This window comes from Thalassophryne amazonica, chromosome 13 (assembly GCF_902500255.1).
Source record: "Thalassophryne amazonica chromosome 13, fThaAma1.1, whole genome shotgun sequence".
Classification (NCBI taxonomy): Eukaryota; Metazoa; Chordata; class Actinopteri; order Batrachoidiformes; family Batrachoididae; genus Thalassophryne; species Thalassophryne amazonica.
Window position 1 is genome coordinate 33,787,641 of NC_047115.1, and position 18,820 is coordinate 33,806,460.

Genomic DNA, 18,820 nt, shown 5'->3' on the forward strand with positions numbered 1-18,820 from the left:
AATTTATCATGGGGTTGAGAAGACTTTTTAAGAATTTAATTACATTTTTAAAAATACACAGTTGTGCTTATTTTAAGCTGGGTTTTTTTTTTTTTTTTTTTTTTGAGACACAATTTACAATTTGAACTTTTTTCCTTCTTCAAATATAAGATTTATGTAATTTCATGCATAATCCCTGATTAAATTTAAAAAGATCCTTTTAGAAAAATATTAGCCCACTCATAAAATTCACCATAAAATTTAATAGTTGTCCAAACTTTTCCCATATATAACACCAATGCAATTTATTTTCTTTTGAACAGTAAATTTAAATTTGAAGGGGGAAAACGTGCGCTGCCATTAGTATTTAAAGATTCCAAAGAAAGAAAGAAAGAAAAACATGTTATGAACAAAACAACTCATTTAACATTTTTTTACATGCTGTGTAATTAAAAACCTCAGTCTGCCATCTCAAAATGATGAAATAGATTTTCGACCAACATTAATTCAGAAGGCTTTGAAAAATAAAAAAATAAAAAGCCTGTGAAAAATAAATTAAAAGGTTATGTTAAAATAACTAATATGTATATGCTTGAGAAAAGGAGGCACACGGAGATATGGAACAGAATTGTTTCTTATTTCTTCCCCCAGAATACATACAAAAAAATACCAATTCTCTTTCCAAGGCGTATGCCTGAAAAATAACAGCAATTTAAAATGTGGACAGTTTTGAAATTTAAGAAACAAACATGCATGTAAATTGTTTTCAACTCGATGAGACATTAAATAAGAACAAATACAATCATAGCAATTTGAAATGAACATCAAAATGAGGACCCCTCCTTTTAATTAGTATTCTAACAAGTGTGTGTTCACTTTACCTATAAGAGTTCAACATAATGCACTTTTTGAGTTGCTCAAATATTTTCCGGTTTGCAGCTTTTCTCGCCTGCTTTTAAGCCTACATTTAAATAAATACAGTTGAAGTCCACGGATCCTTAAGTTTTCACGCTGTTCGTATTAAAGTCTTTATATTTGCATTTTTATAAACTTCTTTTTCCCCCTCCCTCCCTCACTGGTATCCAAGCGCGGATGCTGTGGTGAGTCTCTGGCCGTACAGTGCGTAAGGAGAGTAGTAAGGGCCGGTGGCTGCCGGGACGGGTACGGGAGCACCTGGGGTGGGCAGGGGGCTTTTGGAATACGGGTGATAGCGGCTGCTCAGTCCTAACGCGTGGTGCGGGCTCCTTAGGGCCAAAGTCCCGGGACTCCCGGGGGCTCCTGACGGTGGCATGTGGATATGGCAGGCCATGGCCGCTGCTGCGGCACTGGCCAGTGATGAAGACCCGGGATAACCAGATATCAACTTCTCCGCCCCGGTAAAAGCCGTGTGTGTCCTCAGGTGGTTCAGGAGTTCCTCAGACGTGGAGAAACGCTTGTCACACGGTCCGTTTGCCGACACCCAGTTACAAACGTGAGGGAGAGGGTCATTGGGCAGCATGAAGCCGTAAGGGTAGAGGGGGTGTCCGCTGAAAGAAGGCGCCGAGGAGTGAACGCCGTGGATGGGGTGAGTCGGGTACATTAGTGGGTAGCTGGATTTCAGCGCGTTTGCGGCCGCCGCGGCCGCAGAGTCGTGCGTGCAAGACGCGCTGGCTGCGCCCGCTAAGTGGCTGGCACAGTGATAGCTGAGGCAGTAAGGGTCTCTGCACAGGCTGGCTGACATGATGGACGGCGGAGAAGCCCCGGCCAAGGGGCTTGATCCGGCCTTACTGCAGCCCAGCGAGCTGGCCAGCTGCGCGTTAACCAGGCTCCCTCCGTGGGGCAGGAAGTGTTGAGGATAACCCGCGTAGGCCCCAGCCAGACTGCCCGGGTAGGTCATACCCGCTGGAGGCAGAGGGAAAACCGTCTGCCCTGGTTTGTAAGGAGAAACCGGCGCCACGAGTCCTGACCCAAGCACGGACGCGGAGGACACAGAAGTCACAGAGGATTCCGAGGAGGAGGTGGTTTTAGTGCCAGACGTGGTCTCCTGGTGCTGGTTGACCTCTACGTTAATTCCGCCACAGCTCACGCTTATCCTGCTATGGCTCGTGGTGCCAGAGCCGTCCGTAGTGCCATTTTTGTTACAATCAGACTCTTTCTTTTCATCACGGTCCCCACATTTCCCCTCTGATGGCATGGGGGAGGCAGAAGTACTGGAGTTGGGGCTGCCTGTCCGCGGCGTAAACGGCTGGCAGGTGGCGCTCGGCACTCGGAAACCAGACTTTTCTCCGCCCGAGACGCCCGAAGACGAGTCCTTCTTATCTGCAGGTTTCGAATACGGTTTGAAGCTAGATTTGTCATCCACGCCGATGTCACTAAGTTTCAAAGGGCCCGATTTAGAATCCTTTTCAGTAGATCCATTCGATGTTACGGAGGACAATTTGGAGGAGGGCGGCGGGTCCGGTTTGCCGATCTGAGAGCAGGTCTGCGCCAGCAGAGCCAGAGGACTTTTCTTGGCATCGAGCTGCAAAGAAAAATAGTTGTTCATAAATACTGACAAAACACACACCCCTGCCTTTTTTTTTTATTGTTATAGAATGTATGCGTAATTACGCACGCATCCACCGTGAAAAAACTACAGCCGTGCGGATTGTTAAAAATTAAGCGTGGTCATTTCTGCTGAAAAATGAGTGTTAAAAATTATAACGATTGTGGGGACACGAAATGTTGCGGAACAACAATAATAACACCGTCATCAACTACAGTGCGTTTCTATTTTAACAAGTGCGTAACATGTTCTCCTTACCTCGATGGGACTAACCGGCGTAGAAGGCAGCGGCTGCAGATACTCCGGGTGTAAAATGTGTCCCGACCGTGCGGTAAGCATTTTCAAAACCTTGATGGGAAGTCGGTTCGCTTGCCGTAGTGGATCAGACGGAGGTGCGGAGTGGAGAAAAGGCTTCGCCGAGCTGCTATTCCGAGAACTGCCGCTTTCCCAGGCTACAGAAATATCACGATTTTTCAGGGCAGACACCGAGGACGATGTGATCATGTCCCAATTGTCAGGAAAGGAAACGGCGATGCTTTCTTCAGATTCATTAAGGAAACCAAAATAAAAGCACCGAGCCTCTGTCTCTTTCTGTGTGTGTAAGAAAGGGGAGGGGGAGGGAAAAAGGCGTAAAACGGTTCAATAATCCTGCTGGTGAGGGAGCACGAAGGCGCGGCAGCTGGAAAGGAGACCGTGCGAGGTTATCGCAGATCCGCGGCTGCGTTTTGCACCATGAGCGCTGCGTCTCGTGTGCGTTCTGCGTGCAGGTCCTCGATCTGTACTCCCGAAGTAAGAACTGGTAGAAATTTTCACTTCAAAAGCAGCTGAATTAGTCCGAGATTAAAGCCTTTGCCGCCTTCCAATCAAATGAGACCCCGAGGTGATTGGAGGGTCAAGGGGATGTGACGTTCTCCTCTTTGTAAGCGCCTCTATTTTGACAGATCAGGGGAGGAGATAGTCTTAAATACTGTGGTTGGTGTGAACGCCTGCTCTCTTTTGGAGGCACAGCTGGGCGCTCTCCACCGATAAGCGCGGAAAGAACCAAGCGTTTTTTTTTTCCTCCCTCTTGTTTATATTTTAGATACACTGATGCGCCTTAATTACAACTGAACTCACCAACTCACACTTTCATTCTCACATATCATATATTATAAGTAGATTTTGACTCGTCTTTTCCAAACGCAAAGCTCCAAAAAAGAGGCGCGCACTTTTACGCGTAAGTTACGCACGGTCCTCCACAGGCACCGCAACCATAAAACCAACCGATTCCGCTTGAATTCCCTAAACAGACAAGCGTTGACAGGAATAGACCAATGTAGTGATGGAGGGATGTGAATGTCACATGTTTTCAGTATAATATACACCGCCCTTCTATTTCTATCTCCACCCCTCCGTCAAGTGTCAATTCTGCTCCGCCACAATCAATCAGTTATTTGTCAGGCGCTGTCAATCTGTAGCGTGATTTATGTCAGCTATTGTGGCTGATTACATGCCAGCGTGACTGCAGGGAAAGAACAAATGGGAAACGGGGCGTTCTGCAAGAGACACACCGACTTTTAAGGCAAATAAATCCGTTCTGGAGTTTAAATTTAAACTTTTCAAAACGTAGAACGCGTGTTCGTCGCAAAAGAAAGAGCTGAAATGACCACTACCTCAATATCTCTCTCTTTTTTTAACCACCAAATCTGTAACTTTTGCAAGTCCAGACGCGTTAAGAAACTTTAATAACTCGCAGTCATTTCTCGTCTTGTGCCGGTACGTTTGCGCAATAAATGTTCAAATGGAGAGTTACAAAACGAGGTTAAATTAAAAAAAAAATGAAGATACATATAAAAAAAAACAATATTTTATGTTTTTGACAACAACATATTTGATAACGGCTGCACAGAATCAGTCAAAACAGTCATTCAAAAATAATTTTAACAACTGTGCGTCTCTAAAAGCTCGTCCATCCACTTCGGGCAAACTGTCAACTGCGACAAGAAAGGGGAAGAAAAAATCCAGACATTTTTATACTCGTGTCAGCTCGATTTTATTTACATACAATGAAAATGATTTATTTTCTTTAAGAGGGTGAAAAGCGGAGTGCATGAGGGCCAAAGAAAAGAAGAAAAACGGCATGTCAGGCCGCTGAAAAAAGAAGTTTAAAATGCCTTGAACTATTCACCGCTGAGATGACTAATCAGTATTGAGGCTCCGGGGCAATCGGGCAGCTTTTCAATGCGCCTTTTGCTTTTATCTCAATCGGGATGGAGGCGCTCAATTAAAAGCCTATCAGTTTGTAAGTAAATCAACGCCTATCAAAGTTGTCACATCAAACAAAATGATTATTATTGCAACCCGCCTCTGCCATTAATCTCCTTCTGTGGTAATCTGACTGACAGGTCAACTCGGAGATCAAGAAAACCTGGAGTGGACAATCAAGGAAAAATTTGATTGTTTCTAATTTTTTAAATATATGAACAATAATATATGCCTTTATTTTTAAAACGTGTTATAAGGCAAACAAAATAAATCTACATTGTTTAAAACGTAAATTCAACGCAACAAAAGTAAAAGGAGCACAAAAAATTATTTCAACAGGCTGAGAAAAATTATCTTTATATAACAAAGGCCTGCAGGCAAATTTTTCTGCAACCTTACGCATTAAAACAAGCAACAGTTCTCTATAATTGAGATATTAAAGTGAATATTTTAAAAAAGCATAGGCAATAAATTGCATTCGATTTCAAAACTCCCAAACGATTTTCACTTTTTATGACTTCGAATGCTTGGCAGTGTTTTTGCAGAACACGGGAGTGACGTTTCACAATATGCAGAGATGTGTGATTGATAACGGGCTTGCTGTTTTCTGCGAGGGCTGTCAATCCCTGACACAATATGTGAGTTATTAGGGCAAAGAAGGGCGACCATAAATTTTCACTGTCAGGCGAAAACTCTCTTTATTGTCCGGATGACGAATGAGCTTCTGCACCAGACACCAAAAAATACTCGGCATCTCCCTTAAATGGGAACACATTTTCGCCACCATAATTCATAAGATTTAAATAGAAAGTTTTAATATCGCCGTATACAGTGACAGTGACACGTTTATGAATCACTCGTCGCATGCAAACATTATTTACATGTTGTGTAAAAATGCTGGACTTGAAGGAGAGGGAGAAAAATCCTAGCACGAAATAAATGTGAAGGGGGGGGGGGGGGGATAAAACTTATACGACTAAACAAATAGAATTTAAAATCTTGGTTATATTTATAATTTAAAAATATATTTTCTGGATCTATTGAGCGCGATCCAATAAAGTTTTTTCATTTTCTCCAACTTCAGTTCACTGCATTAGTTCGAGTCGGCGTTCAACCGAAAGGGCGCATTTTCTTTTCTTTTTTAAACAGGTGCGTTTCCCCATTTGTGCAAGAGACAAATACGACTTATTCAACAGAATAATTAAAACGCATGCATGCAAGCATTAAAAGTCCTACGATGGCGATGACTGTTTTGCAGCAAAAGTCCGTGCCACGACATTACCTGCGCGCTTCTTGCGCAAGCTCCGGTGCAAAACGTCAAACGTTAAAGGAGAAAAATAATAACAATAATAATATTTACATCATGACTGCATGCAAACGTAGTCCTTCTGTGTAAATGTAAATAATTTTGCATTGCGCAAACACACAAACATTGCATTCTGTCAAAATGTGAAGCGCCGCAAGGAGCTCAGAAAACCCTCCCTGCATGCCCACCCTCTCTCGCGCGCGCTCTCCCTCTCGTTCTCTCTCTCCCCCTCTCTCTTTCCCGTGTATGGGAGGGTCCATGTGACGTCATGTAACATATAGTACAGTAAGGCGCAGTTTGGCGAACCTAAAGTAGTTTATGATGCAAAAGAATTAAAACTAATTATTCTCATGTGCGCCTTCAACTACAAAAGCACTCGGAGCGCGCATACCCAAGCCAAGGTTGAAGAATCCTCAGATTTTTGCATTGGGATTAAGAATACTGAAACTTTTTCCATCCACATAAGGATACAGTATTGACTTCAGAAAAATCAGTAGATTTGTTTTTAAGAAATTGATGGTGATGTCAGAAAAATGACCTGTCTTGCTCTATAAAAAAGTGATAAACACCCCAACATCTCAGTTATTATCTGTATATTAAATAAATTTAAAGCGGTTATGTATGGTGGCTGGGAAGTGCAAAAACACTTTTACAAAAGGTCCCAAAACAAATTTACAATTGATAGATTCTGACAGAAGGGGAAGGTGCCAAATGGAAGGCGAATGTACAAATGATGTTTAAAAAAAAAAAAAAAAAAAACCGTCATGAAAATTTAAATCATTTCATGATGGGAGGACAAAAAAAAAAAAAAAACAAAAAAAAAAAAAAAACGTGAGACTGGGCTGCAAATGACAGATGTTCCCCCTTCCATTACGTTTGGCATTTGGTACATTCCCCTTCGTCACAATATGTCATTTGTACATTTGTTTCAGGACTTGTAAAAGTCTTCTGCTGTTTGTAAAAGTGTTTTGCATTTTCTCATTTTGATTTGAACTTCCCAGCCACCGTAGTTATGGTATACTCCTTTTCAAAAGGTTAATATTTGTTGCATACTTAAAAAGAACAAACAAAATCATGTTTTTGAGAAACAAACTGCTCCTGCACCTGTTGCTTTAAATGGAAAAGACTTGCTACTTGCCACGCCTCCTGTCTAAAAGATGGTTGGAGCAGGTCCAGTATAACCATGTCTAAATGAACTTAACTCCTAAACAATGAACCAAGTTTGATGGTTATTGTAGAGATGCAAAATCTATATGAGAACATATCAAACTGAGCTTTGTGCAAATGTTAATTACAGTTCTCTTGGCCATTGGATCCAGTTATGTACAGTCAGGACATTTTTGATACAAGATTCCTTATTTGCTTCCACCAAGAGGGTTGCGGTTTTATATGTTTGTGTATCCATCAAAATGATTACACAAATACTAACCATGCTGATTTTATGCAACTGGAGGGCAGCCAAGGAAGAACTCAAGAAAATTAAAAACAATAGTTCTCAAATTCTGTGTTTTGTTTGACAAACATTCCTCATCAGGGTTAGGCAGTTGGACAATTCCATCATCCATTGCCGATGGCTGACAGACATCACAATGTGGAGCCACCACGGTGATGACACCACCACCCCCCCTCCCACCACCTGATAATTCCGTTGTCCCTACGAGAATGGAAAAATATCTATTTATTTGGTTGTGCCATGGATAAAAACTACTGCATAACTGAAGCCTGGAATTTTGGGTTTTGACAGACACAGCTGAGGACCAGTGAACCTCCTATTTTGGTCCATGATGGCATCTTTTAGCATGTAGAATGATCATGATAAAAAAATGACATGCTATGAAGTTGCTTGTGATGCATGGTTAAAGGGATGTTTGACATGTTTAGGCTCAATTTTCACAAGTTGTGGTATTCATTTTTTCACTCAGGACAAAAAACAAATTTAACTGGCACAGTATTGATTTAGAATGCAAACAACATCACATGGGCTATATAATGTATACTCAACAAAAATATAAACGCAACACTTTTGGTTTTGCTCCCATTTTGTATGAGATGAACTCAAAGATCTAAAACTTTTTCCACATACACAATATCACCATTTCCCTCAAATATTGTTCACAAACCAGTCTAAATCTGTGATAGTGAGCACTTCCCCTTTGCTGAGATAATCCATCCCACCTCACAGGTGTGCCATATCAAGATGCTGATTAGACACCATGATTAGTGCACAGGTGTGCCTTAGACTGCCCACAATAAAAGGCCACTCTGAAAGGTGCAGTTTTGTTTTATTGGGGGGGATACCAGTCAGTATCTGGTGTGACCACCATTTGCCTCATGCAGTGCAACACATCTCCTTCGCATAGAGTTGATCAGGTTGTCAGTTGTGGCCTGTGGAATGTTGGTCCACTCCTCTTCAATGGCTGTGTGAAGTTGCTGGATATTGGCAGGAACTGGTACACGCTGTCGTATACGCCGGTCCAGAGCATCCCAAACATGCTCAATGGGTGACATGTCTGGTGAGTATGCCGGCCATGCAAGAACTGGGACATTTTCAGCTTCCAAGAATTGTGTACAGATCCTTGCAACATGGGGCCGTGCATTATCCTGCTGCAACATGAGGTGATGTTCTTGGATGTATGGCACAACAATGGGCCTCAGGATCTCGTCACGGTATCTCTGTGCATTCAAAATGCCATCAATAAAATGCACCTGTGTTCTTCGTCCATAACAGACGCCTGCCCATACCATAACCCCACCGCCACCATGGGCCACTCGATCCACAACATTGACATCAGAAAACCGCTCACCCACACGACGCCACACACGCTGTCTGCCATCTGCCCTGGACAGTGTGAACCGGGATTCATCCGTGAAGAGAACACCTCTCCAACGTGCCAAACGCCAGCGAATGTGAGCATTTGCCCACTCAAGTCGGAACTGGAGTCAGGTCGAGACCCCGATGAGGACGACGAGCATGCAGATGAGCTTCCCTGAGACGGTTTCTGACAGTTTGTGCAGAAATTCTTTGGTTATGCAAACCGATTGTTTCAGCAGCTGTCCGAGTGGCTGGTCTCAGACGATCTTGGAGGTGAACATGCTGGAAGTGGAGGTCCTGGGCTGGTGTGGTTACACGTGGTCTGCGGTTGTGAGGCTGGTTGGATGTACTGCCAAATTCTCTGAAACACCTTTGGAGACAGCCTATGGTAGAGAAATGAACATTCAATACACAAGCAACAGCTCTGGTTGACATTCCTGCTGTCAGCATGCCAATTGCACGCTCCCTCAAATGTTGCGACATCTGTGGCATTGTGCTGTGTGATAAAACTGCACCTTTCAGAGTGGCCTTTTATTATGGGCAGTCTAAGGCACACCTGTGCACTAATCATGGTGTCTAATCAGCATCTTGATATGGCACACCTGTGAGGTGGGATGGATTATCTCAGCAAAGGAGAAGTGCTCACTATCACAGATTTAGACTGGTTTGTGAACAATATTTGAGGGAAATGGTGATATTGTGTATGTGGAAAAAGTTTTAGATCTTTGAGTTCATCTCATACAAAATGGGAGCAAAACCAAAAGTGTTGCGTTTATATTTTTGTTGAGTGTATATAATGGCTATATAATGTATAACAGGAGCGGCAAGTTTGAGAACACTCAAAACGCTTAGCAGTAACTAAAAATGTAGATTTTAAGGGTCTTCATTCATATTAGGAGGTAAGTGGAGATCACAATAGCCTTATGTTTGTCAAACGTGTTACTGTAGTTGTCACCATTGACGAAACAGGTGTACTGTTGATTTTTATCAAGTGCTGAAGATAAAAACTGATACCATTTTTTAAATATATTTTTATTGAACATTTTTATTATTTTTATATTTAACAGTAACAAAACAAATGCATCAAAAAATAAATTAAAACACCAACACAACACAATTACAAATTATAGCACAAGCGCAAGCATGGGTAATCTACGGCAAATGTGAATAAAACAAAGAAATTATCTTTAAGAATTGTGCATTCTCCAAGTTCTGATACCATGTTTAAGTGAAACTAATGCTCTAGGGGCCGTACGTTTTAAATTTTTAGTATATTTTTTTAAAAAACGTGAAGTTTCTCTTTCTTTCTCTCTCTCACTTTCTCACTCACTCCACCGGTGTTGTGATCCGCATTGTGTCCGTATGATTCGGTGCCACTGCCGGTCAGCTGATTGGCTCAACATGCGGAAGCAGTAAAGTTAAAGTGAAACCCCGGCAGCTCAGCATCAACAGACAGCAGCATTTACTGATTTATAACTCCGACTTTATTACAGAACTGTCACGTTGACTTCAAATAGGTTCTATAAAAGACACAGACAGCGAACTCTCAACCCCCCGGGAAAGAAAGTTATGGCACACAACGAGGTGGCATTGAATGGAACTCAAGTAAGTTTTCGTTGGAGTCTCTGTTAAGATGTGCCATGTATGTTTAGTTCGCGTGTTTTCAGTGACTACTTGAAAGGTTACATTTGTTATGCTTCTTGTTTTTCGTTGTTCTCGGTGTCATGTGACACTGTCGCATAGTAGTTCCTCCTCCTGCAGTTTCCTCTCACAGTATTCTCACTTTCAAGCAGTACCCTCAAACTATGAACAAAACTAGTTCCTGCCTGAAAAAAGTCATGCCTTGTATTTAAACAGTTCATTTTTATTATTATTTAATAATTATTAAAAAAATGAACTGCTTAAACTATTCAACAAGTTGACTAGGTCAACATGTGTTTTAAAACAGGTGTTACAGTTTGAAGCCAAAAATACCTCACAGATGCTGAGAATTGAAAATGGTCTCTGTGAAAGAGCTGCTTCTTCTTCTGTTAGGTTTATTAGCTGGTAAACTAAGATACATGATCACAAAAATTGCACATGCTCTGTAAATTTTGCAAATCTTAACTATTCCTAAACCTGGAATGGACTCCCATTTGTGCACAAAACCGTGGTCCGGAAGCACAAGAACTGTTCAAATATCCAAAGTTTTATGTGTTTTGCGCAAATTATTTGCTAACCCAGACCCTTATTGCAATCCTAAACCATTTAAGATAAAATAATTAGCAAAGTTGCGAGATAGCTGAGAATTTTAGAGTAGAGCCTAGAAGTGCTTCCAGAGTTGGTGGTCATATTTGAGAGTTAAAAATAATAAATAGATAAAAATTTTCCTTGGTTTGCAACCTGCATGGAATATGTGAACTGTTGCAGCACGGAGCCACAAAATAAAAACAACCTACTGCAAGGGTGGTGGTTGCCGATGAGAAATCTCCCCAAGCAGCAGCTACATAATCAACTCAGTCCATTCCCACAATGGCCAGATGACTCTCAGCAGATCATAGTATAATTTGGTCATATGGGTTTAACAATAAAAAACATCCACAATAAAGACAAAACTAGATGCTCCAATGGACACGTTGTCATTTGTCCAGCCTCTGCATAAGTGATCTCCTGTGACCTGTTGAACCTCAGCCACCACCTTATTTACCACACAGCCTGCCACTTGGCACTCCATCACAGTTACATTTCCATGCCACTTCATAAACCCACACACATCATATGAGGAGCCACTTCCACATAGAGCTCATCATTGTTTAGCTCTGCAGGTAGCTGCAAAGTTGGGTTTTGTTGGCCTCAATTCTAGATGACTTTCTGTTAGCATTATTATTCAAAATAGTAGATTTCTTTAAAAATGATATCAATTGTTATAAGAAGCTATACATTTTAGTGATGGTGCAAATTTGTACTTTGAAACTTTAACACTGCATGATAGGGATTGCTTGATCATTTATGTCAGCCATTCAAAAAGCAGTTTGCACATCTTAATATAAATTGGAGGGGTGTTATCAACTAAAACATAAAATGTTTTGTCCAACCAGCAGTTTGACATGATTCAAAGAAATCCAAATCTGGCAGGTTGTTGACTGTCTGCTGAGGCATACGCCCTAATGAATGACAGTCTAGTTGCGGCTGTTCTAATAAAAATCTGTCTTTGTATTGTTCTTGAAGATTTCCTACATTGGACATGACTGTAAGGACATTCCAGAATCTCTGGGAAACACATATGGTCACATGGCAACACGGCTGGATCTGAGTTTCAATCAGCTCAGGTAAGGAGGCAAACAGTGTACACAGTGCAAAGGTGCAGTCATTTAAATGCAAAAGCTGCTGTATATGTCTGTTTCAGACTGGCCTCTGTGGTTTTGACTGTCTTTTAAGATTGATGCTTATTATACTGTCCAGTTGAAAATCCTCAGTGCCTCCAGTCTTTTTGCAATTCTGTGATCATGGATATTAAAGCAAAATCAACACTCTACTGCACTTTTACTTTATTTATTTATTTATTTGCAACTCTGCATAAATTGTGCGTAAACTGTGTATAACCCCCCCCCCCAAAAAAATGCCCTCTCATTCACAGCCACTGCTGTGCTTTCACATGCCATGGTTGGTGTCAGGTGTTCCAGGGTTATGAGATTTTATTTATTTTTTTTGTGTTCTGCCACCTGAGAGCATATAGTGATGTCATCATGATGTCACATACAAATCATATGTCAATCTGTTTGCTGATTCATGTGCACCTGTAGTTACCTCCATCAGTGAAGTTGGGCGGAGGTTATGTTTTCGCTCCTATTCGTTTATTTGTTTGTGAACAGCCTGGAACCCACAATTTTTCATATGTTATGAAATTTTTACAGACGATTCATATTGTGACAGACAAGAACTGATCAAATTTTCATGGTCAAAGTCAGGAAAAATCTCAGAAAAATCCTTCTCCTTTAACATTGAATGAATTTTCAAAAATTCATAACTCTGTCAAAAAAGATCAGATTTCTTTCATATTTGAGAGTATTATGTAGGACGGTATCCTTTATTGACTGACAAAGTTTGATCCAGATCTGGGGCCTGTACTACGAAGCGGGGTTAGCTTACTCAGATGTAACCCAGGGTCAACCTCCTAAATCGGGGTTGACAAAACCTGGTTTCCTCAAGTGGTGTTAATCGGTACTACGACGCTGAATAAGATGTCGATTTGTTGAACCTGTGTTAACCTAATTGGAGTTTGTGCACATTCACATAAAAGGGGCAGGTTGCAGCACACGTCACCATTTTTCAATGATGGCGCGGCCACCTTACTTTACCGAAGAAGAATGCATGATTATTATGCAGAGCCACGAGGAATTTAAATTAATGTTAAGGGGGAAATCGAACACATTATCTGCCAATAAAGCAAGACAGGCTTGTTGGCAATGTATTGCTGATCGGGTAAATGCGTACGTACAGTTCAATTGTTCCCCAAATCTGTTACAGATGATTAACCTGTGGAATGTCTAATATGTGTAAAAAAAAAAAATCCTTCTTTCATTAATTACGCCCAGATGCAACACGTTTCAGAATTTGGCATAGGCCTACTAATACATTTTAGGTTAATTTAATGTTTCCTAAATAGGCTACCTTGACTGTATGATTGCTATTCCTAATCCTGTCAATATTTCAGATGCAATCGCAGTGCCAAACACATCTGGCAGCAGGTGAAGATGAAATATGAAAACATCCTTCAGAACGGTAGGTTTATATTCATAGCTTGATAAGCCCCACTTTGTCTAATTAATGGACATGAATTAGACCTATTTTGATATTAGTAATTACCCGCAATTGCATAAAACCCTTCTTTGATTTGCATTGCGGATAAATGGCCAGAGAAAATGATGAATGCATCCAACAGTTTAGATAGAGCAAGTACTACCTTGCGAATCATACGACATACAGTATTCTTGCTCAGATGTTCAGCATCACCGATGGAATACATAAATTGTCCACTGGCAAAATAGGCACAAGGCACATTATCTGCTCGATCGTCGGGGCATTGCTACACTGTAAAAAATGACTTTTTTGTACAGGAAAACGCTGGCAGCTGTGGTTACCAGGGAATTCCTGTAAAACATACAGCAGCACAGTAGATAACATTACAGACATAATATGTATATGGATTTACAGTGAATGAACCACGGCTGACTCACAATAAAAAACTGTTAAATCTACAAACAAGAGCTCTCTTTTTTTGTACATTTAACTGCTGTATTTTTACAGGAATTTCCTGGTAACCACAGCTGCCAGTGTTTTCCTGTAAAAACAACAGTCTTTTTTTACAGTGTATGATGGGTGATGTTACAGACTTCTGGCCCGATCAGCTGACAAAGATAACGAATTCCCTCGGCTGAGAATCTATATCTTTCATAGAGAATATCGTCCGGGTATGTCAGCGGATTCTGGCGGTCTTTAAAAACCCTCGCCCTGCGAAGAGAGCCCCTCACAATTTGTGCCCCAATATCAAATGGATCATCCAGGTAGGCCGGCATTGTCTTCGGAGTGATTGAAGGTGGATGGACGGTACTTATAAAGGGAGTGGTTAAGCGAAAACCTCAAGCTAACCGAGAACATAACCTGCTCGGAGCAGGTTTGGCACACAGCGTAAATTGCCATGGCAGCATACCTCGATCAAAACCTATCCACCTTTCGTAGTACGGGTTAACCGGGAAGTTACTCCACACGTCATCAACTTACTCCCGAAGTTAACCTGATAAGCCAGTAACCCCACTTTGTAGTACAGGCCCCTGATCTGTATTGCGAATTTAGCGGATGCTTGATCGGATATTTGATTTTAACATTGAAAAGCTCTTTTGATCTATATTTTTAAATTATATTTTATCTGATGAAAAGCCCCTTCTAACAGTACTTTGACCTTGAAAATTTTTTCCAAGGTCAAAATATTTGGAATTGGAAGCTAGTGTTGGCAGAGGTTTGCACTCCATAAGCACAGTGCTCTAGTCTGCACTTGAAATCATTCTTCTCGTGTGCATAGATTCAAAGATATTGAGAAAATGTGATTGTCAGACTATTCAGTGACCTTGATTGACTTTGACCTTTGAGCTTTATATTAATGTCAGTGGTGACATGAGATCACTAGCAATTCATATATGTAATATGAATCAGAGCAACCAAGCGGCTTCTGAGATATTCATCCGGACATACAACTAGATGGACATACAGACAACGTGGTGACAGTAGTCTCACAAACCCCTCTGGAGGCTCGACTATTGATGCTATGACAGACATCATTGCAGAAAGTGGCTGTGAGAATAAATATTCAAAATTTGTGGTGCTCTACAGGTTTTAACTGTAGGAATGCTTTATTTGTATGGTAGAAGTTGCTCCAGTGGACAGTAGGTGTACGTGCAGTTACCTCAGAGGAAATAGAACCAGTTTTATGAAATTTGACAGAAACAACCCTTATGTGTGTTGCTTTCAAGGAGATCAAGGCTGGCATTATGTTTTTTGCCCTTGAACCTGTCACATTACGGGCTTGATGTGTAGAATGAAATATTTATAGCTTGGGTATTATTAATTCATGATTAATTTTCAGTTCAGTTAATATCAGATGTCAGATATCATTACTGAACTTCAAAGGCTGGTATGGGCAGAGAAGCACTGCAAAAGTAATGGAGTGGTACTCGAATCATTTGGGGCTCGTATCGGCGAACTATTGATTGATGGTTGGCTAGTGGGGAAAGTGCTCTCCGTTAAGTCGTGCTTCATCTTTCTTTGATAAGGACAGTATATTTAAATAGATCACCTTGGAAAAACATATAAATCACTTTAACATTGAACATGTCTGCTATAGATGTATAGATGGCTACAGACACATTTCCGACTGACTTTTCAAATGTTCTACTATGTTGTAAAGATACTTTTAGAGACATTTGGAAAATACTGCTTGTTAAAGCTGATTTATTTGAAGCTTTCTTTGACAATTGAACTCCCAGAGTATTGTATTCCTATAAAGTGGACACGAGTGGCCTAATATATTGAAACAGAGAAATACGGTACATATACACACACTATATAACCATCATTCTTGCTTAAAATTCTACATTGCTGTGATTGGATCATGCTCATATGACAGTGTTGGGAAGTCACGGGTGGGTGGAGCTGTGAAATTCAATAAGCAGCTCAACATGTGATAATGTTATATGGGAGCTAAGGCATAGCCACCTCCTTAGTGGGTTTGATCCCTGTAAGAATGCACTTAATTGACAGAAGCCCCTTTGTTACAGTTTACTGGTGGAAAACTCTTGTTTCTTGGTTAAAAAAAAAAAAAAGAAAGAAAAAAAGACATTTCTAGGTCTCCTATCTGTTCTGCTGCATTAAAATCACATGATTCTCTATTTTCTAACAGGATTTAAATTACTTTGCAGATTATAGAAAACTCAGTTTGTTTGAACATAATCAGATATTCATACATGTATTCTACAGTGTGTATGGCTCTGTTTCCATGTGATATTCTGAAAACTATTATTTATTATGTAGTGTATAGCTTTATTGCATGTGGTGCAGGTAGCTCAGTGGGATAATGAATTTGTCTTCTAATATATAGGCGTGGGTTCAATTTCCAGTGGCACAACCTGCATGTGTTCCTGGGTGAGACACTTCATCTGCATTGTCTCAATACACCAAGCTGTAAATGTGTACTCAGAATTTGTATTGGACTTGCGTTCGTCCACAATAACATCAGTGTCAGGGTTCATGTTTTCATCTGTTTAGTCTGATTAGCTTGGGTTCATTTTGCAGTTTCCCTTTCAAACTAAGAAATTTCCACAGTGTACATATGTTGTGTTGTCATCGTCGATGTTGGCTGCTTCTCTCTATACTGACATTGATTAGATTGTAGACATGCAGGCTTCTGATGTTGGCTTGTTTTCTGTTTTGCATGAAAATTGAGAACAGGAAAAAAATTTTATGCATTAATTCTTCTGACCAAATTGCAATTTAAGCATTTTGTCTTCTCCTATTCCTATGTGTTCCCACAGCTCATTTTTACAACTTTATTTTCTTTTGTTTTTCTACTGTCTGATGGATTTTTATTGCTGTTTGTTTTCTTGATCTATTTGGCTGACAATAACCTGCCCCAACTATATATAATTGGCTAAAAAACGCATTTTCACACCTCCTATTTTAGTTTACACAAAAACTTGAAAGTCCAAAGTTGTGGACCAAACATTATAAGTGTAAAAGTACTCTTACGTATCAACTCTCATCCACTTCATGATAAGCACCAACAACTATGCACCTTAGAACTTATATCGGACTAATTACTTAGTACTACTAGTACTACTTTATTATTTAGTAATAATGTAACCTTTGAAAAATTGGTAGTTATTAAAATTCTAAAGTGTAGTGTCTTCTGTCATAATATATTAGTGTATTTTATACTTTCAACTTTCAGGAATCTGAAAGTTTTCTTTCTGCATCAGGCCTCATTTTACATCACATGTCAGAGGGTAGAGGCATTTATTTTGACATCATGACCCCTTATCTGTGTCTCTTCAAGCAAACCAAATGTGAACAGGATTTTGTGTTAGTTAAACAAAGTGCACTGCCTTCAGCACGATGCATGCCTTCATGCTGCCTGACTCAAACTGAGTGGGAGACGTTGCCAGATTTCGTAGTGACTAAATATGCTTATTTCTGTCAATTTAATTGACAACGCTCATCCACCAACCTGACAGCAAGTCACAATGAGAAGAAAGGTACTGCATCACCTTTAACTGAGCACTGTGTGTGTTTGTGTGTTCCACTTTCTTATTTATTTCATTTTGATTTTTGTCTATGTAGGTTTGCATGTATGTGGATATGTATGCACACAGTGTTTGTGTAGCTGTCTCCGTGAGCATAACTGTGAGTGGCTGGGCAGGTAATGCCAGGATGAAGTAATGCTGCGACCTGTCACACCTACACCTCTCCCTCTCTGTGTCGCAGTGTCAGCTTGTCTCATCAGCATGTAGAAAAATGTGGTTCATGGGACAATTTCTGTCGGGGCGTGCTTGGGTATTTTTGTGTTGTCCAGTTTGTTTCAGGTCAGGCGTGCATTCACAATGTGCAGTGCGCTGTGTTGTCATGATTCCCCTTTGACTGGAGTGCACTTTTCGTGGTTTGCATCTATTACATGCGTCATTATCACAGTGGACATGAGGTATAAGAATCTCACCTGTCTGTGAAACTTTAACATTGTAAGAACAACTGTGCCTTTCTTCTGAAATGTGGTGTGGCATTTCATAAACAAATCACAGCTGTGCAGTGACAAGGTTTGGGAAGCCTGACACGAAATCTGAAAACTATCCCATTTTTATTTTGTACTGGCAGACATATTTTTATGAGTAATCCATACTCATTGCTTTGCCAACAGTACCCCCCCCCAAGTCAGACAAGTTTCCAGTCTCATTGTTTTCAGTGCTAGACATCCACATTTAATTTAAATTTTTTTTTTTTTTTTTGCATGTCTTTGAGAAAGCCACACAAGTTTATCCGATCTTACAGCAATGTTGGACAGCTGTGGTATGGACACGGGACACTGAAGTATTTAGCACTGCTAGCTGTTAGCATTGTGTATGTTTACCGGTGTCGCAGGCCAAACGGTCCGCCCTTAAAAAATTGGTCCGCTCTGCCTCCACTGCGCATGCGTCATTTCGGACCTCAGCCGCTTGTCTAAGACACAGTCTCTTCACCCAAAGTGATCAAATGGATTAATGGGATGACAAGTCCAATTCCATTGAAGTTGGGGCATTATGTAAAATGTAAATAAAACACAGTACAATGATTTGCAAATCCTCTTCAATCTATATTCAGTTGAGTACACCACAAAGACAAGATATTTAATGTTCAAACTAATAAACTTTATTGTTTTTGTGCAAATATTAGCTCA

The 18,820-nt window shown here is 40.6% G+C and overlaps 2 protein-coding genes across 2 annotated transcripts in view; one reads left to right on the top strand and one right to left on the bottom strand.

Moving 5' to 3' along the window:
- Positions 1 to 415: 415 nt before the first annotated feature.
- On the bottom strand, positions 416 to 3,412 carry znf503 (zinc finger protein 503). Its single transcript, XM_034184985.1, has 2 exons — positions 2,762 to 3,412; positions 416 to 2,479 (listed from the first exon to the last, which is right to left on the bottom strand). Exons 1-2 carry the CDS (start codon positions 3,005 to 3,007, stop codon positions 1,052 to 1,054), a joined length of 1,674 nt encoding a protein of 557 aa, XP_034040876.1. The 5' UTR covers positions 3,008 to 3,412; the 3' UTR covers positions 416 to 1,051.
- Positions 3,413 to 10,278: 6,866 nt separating this feature from the next.
- lrmda (leucine rich melanocyte differentiation associated) overlaps positions 10,279 to 18,820 on the top strand; it is a 516,890-nt gene continuing 508,348 nt past the window's right edge. Inside the window, exons 1-2 of the mRNA XM_034184482.1 lie at positions 10,279 to 10,470; positions 12,073 to 12,173. Of these exons, the coding sequence (XP_034040373.1) occupies positions 10,435 to 10,470; positions 12,073 to 12,173 (137 nt within the window). The 5' untranslated portion in view covers positions 10,279 to 10,434. The remainder of the gene's footprint in view (positions 10,471 to 12,072; positions 12,174 to 18,820) is intronic.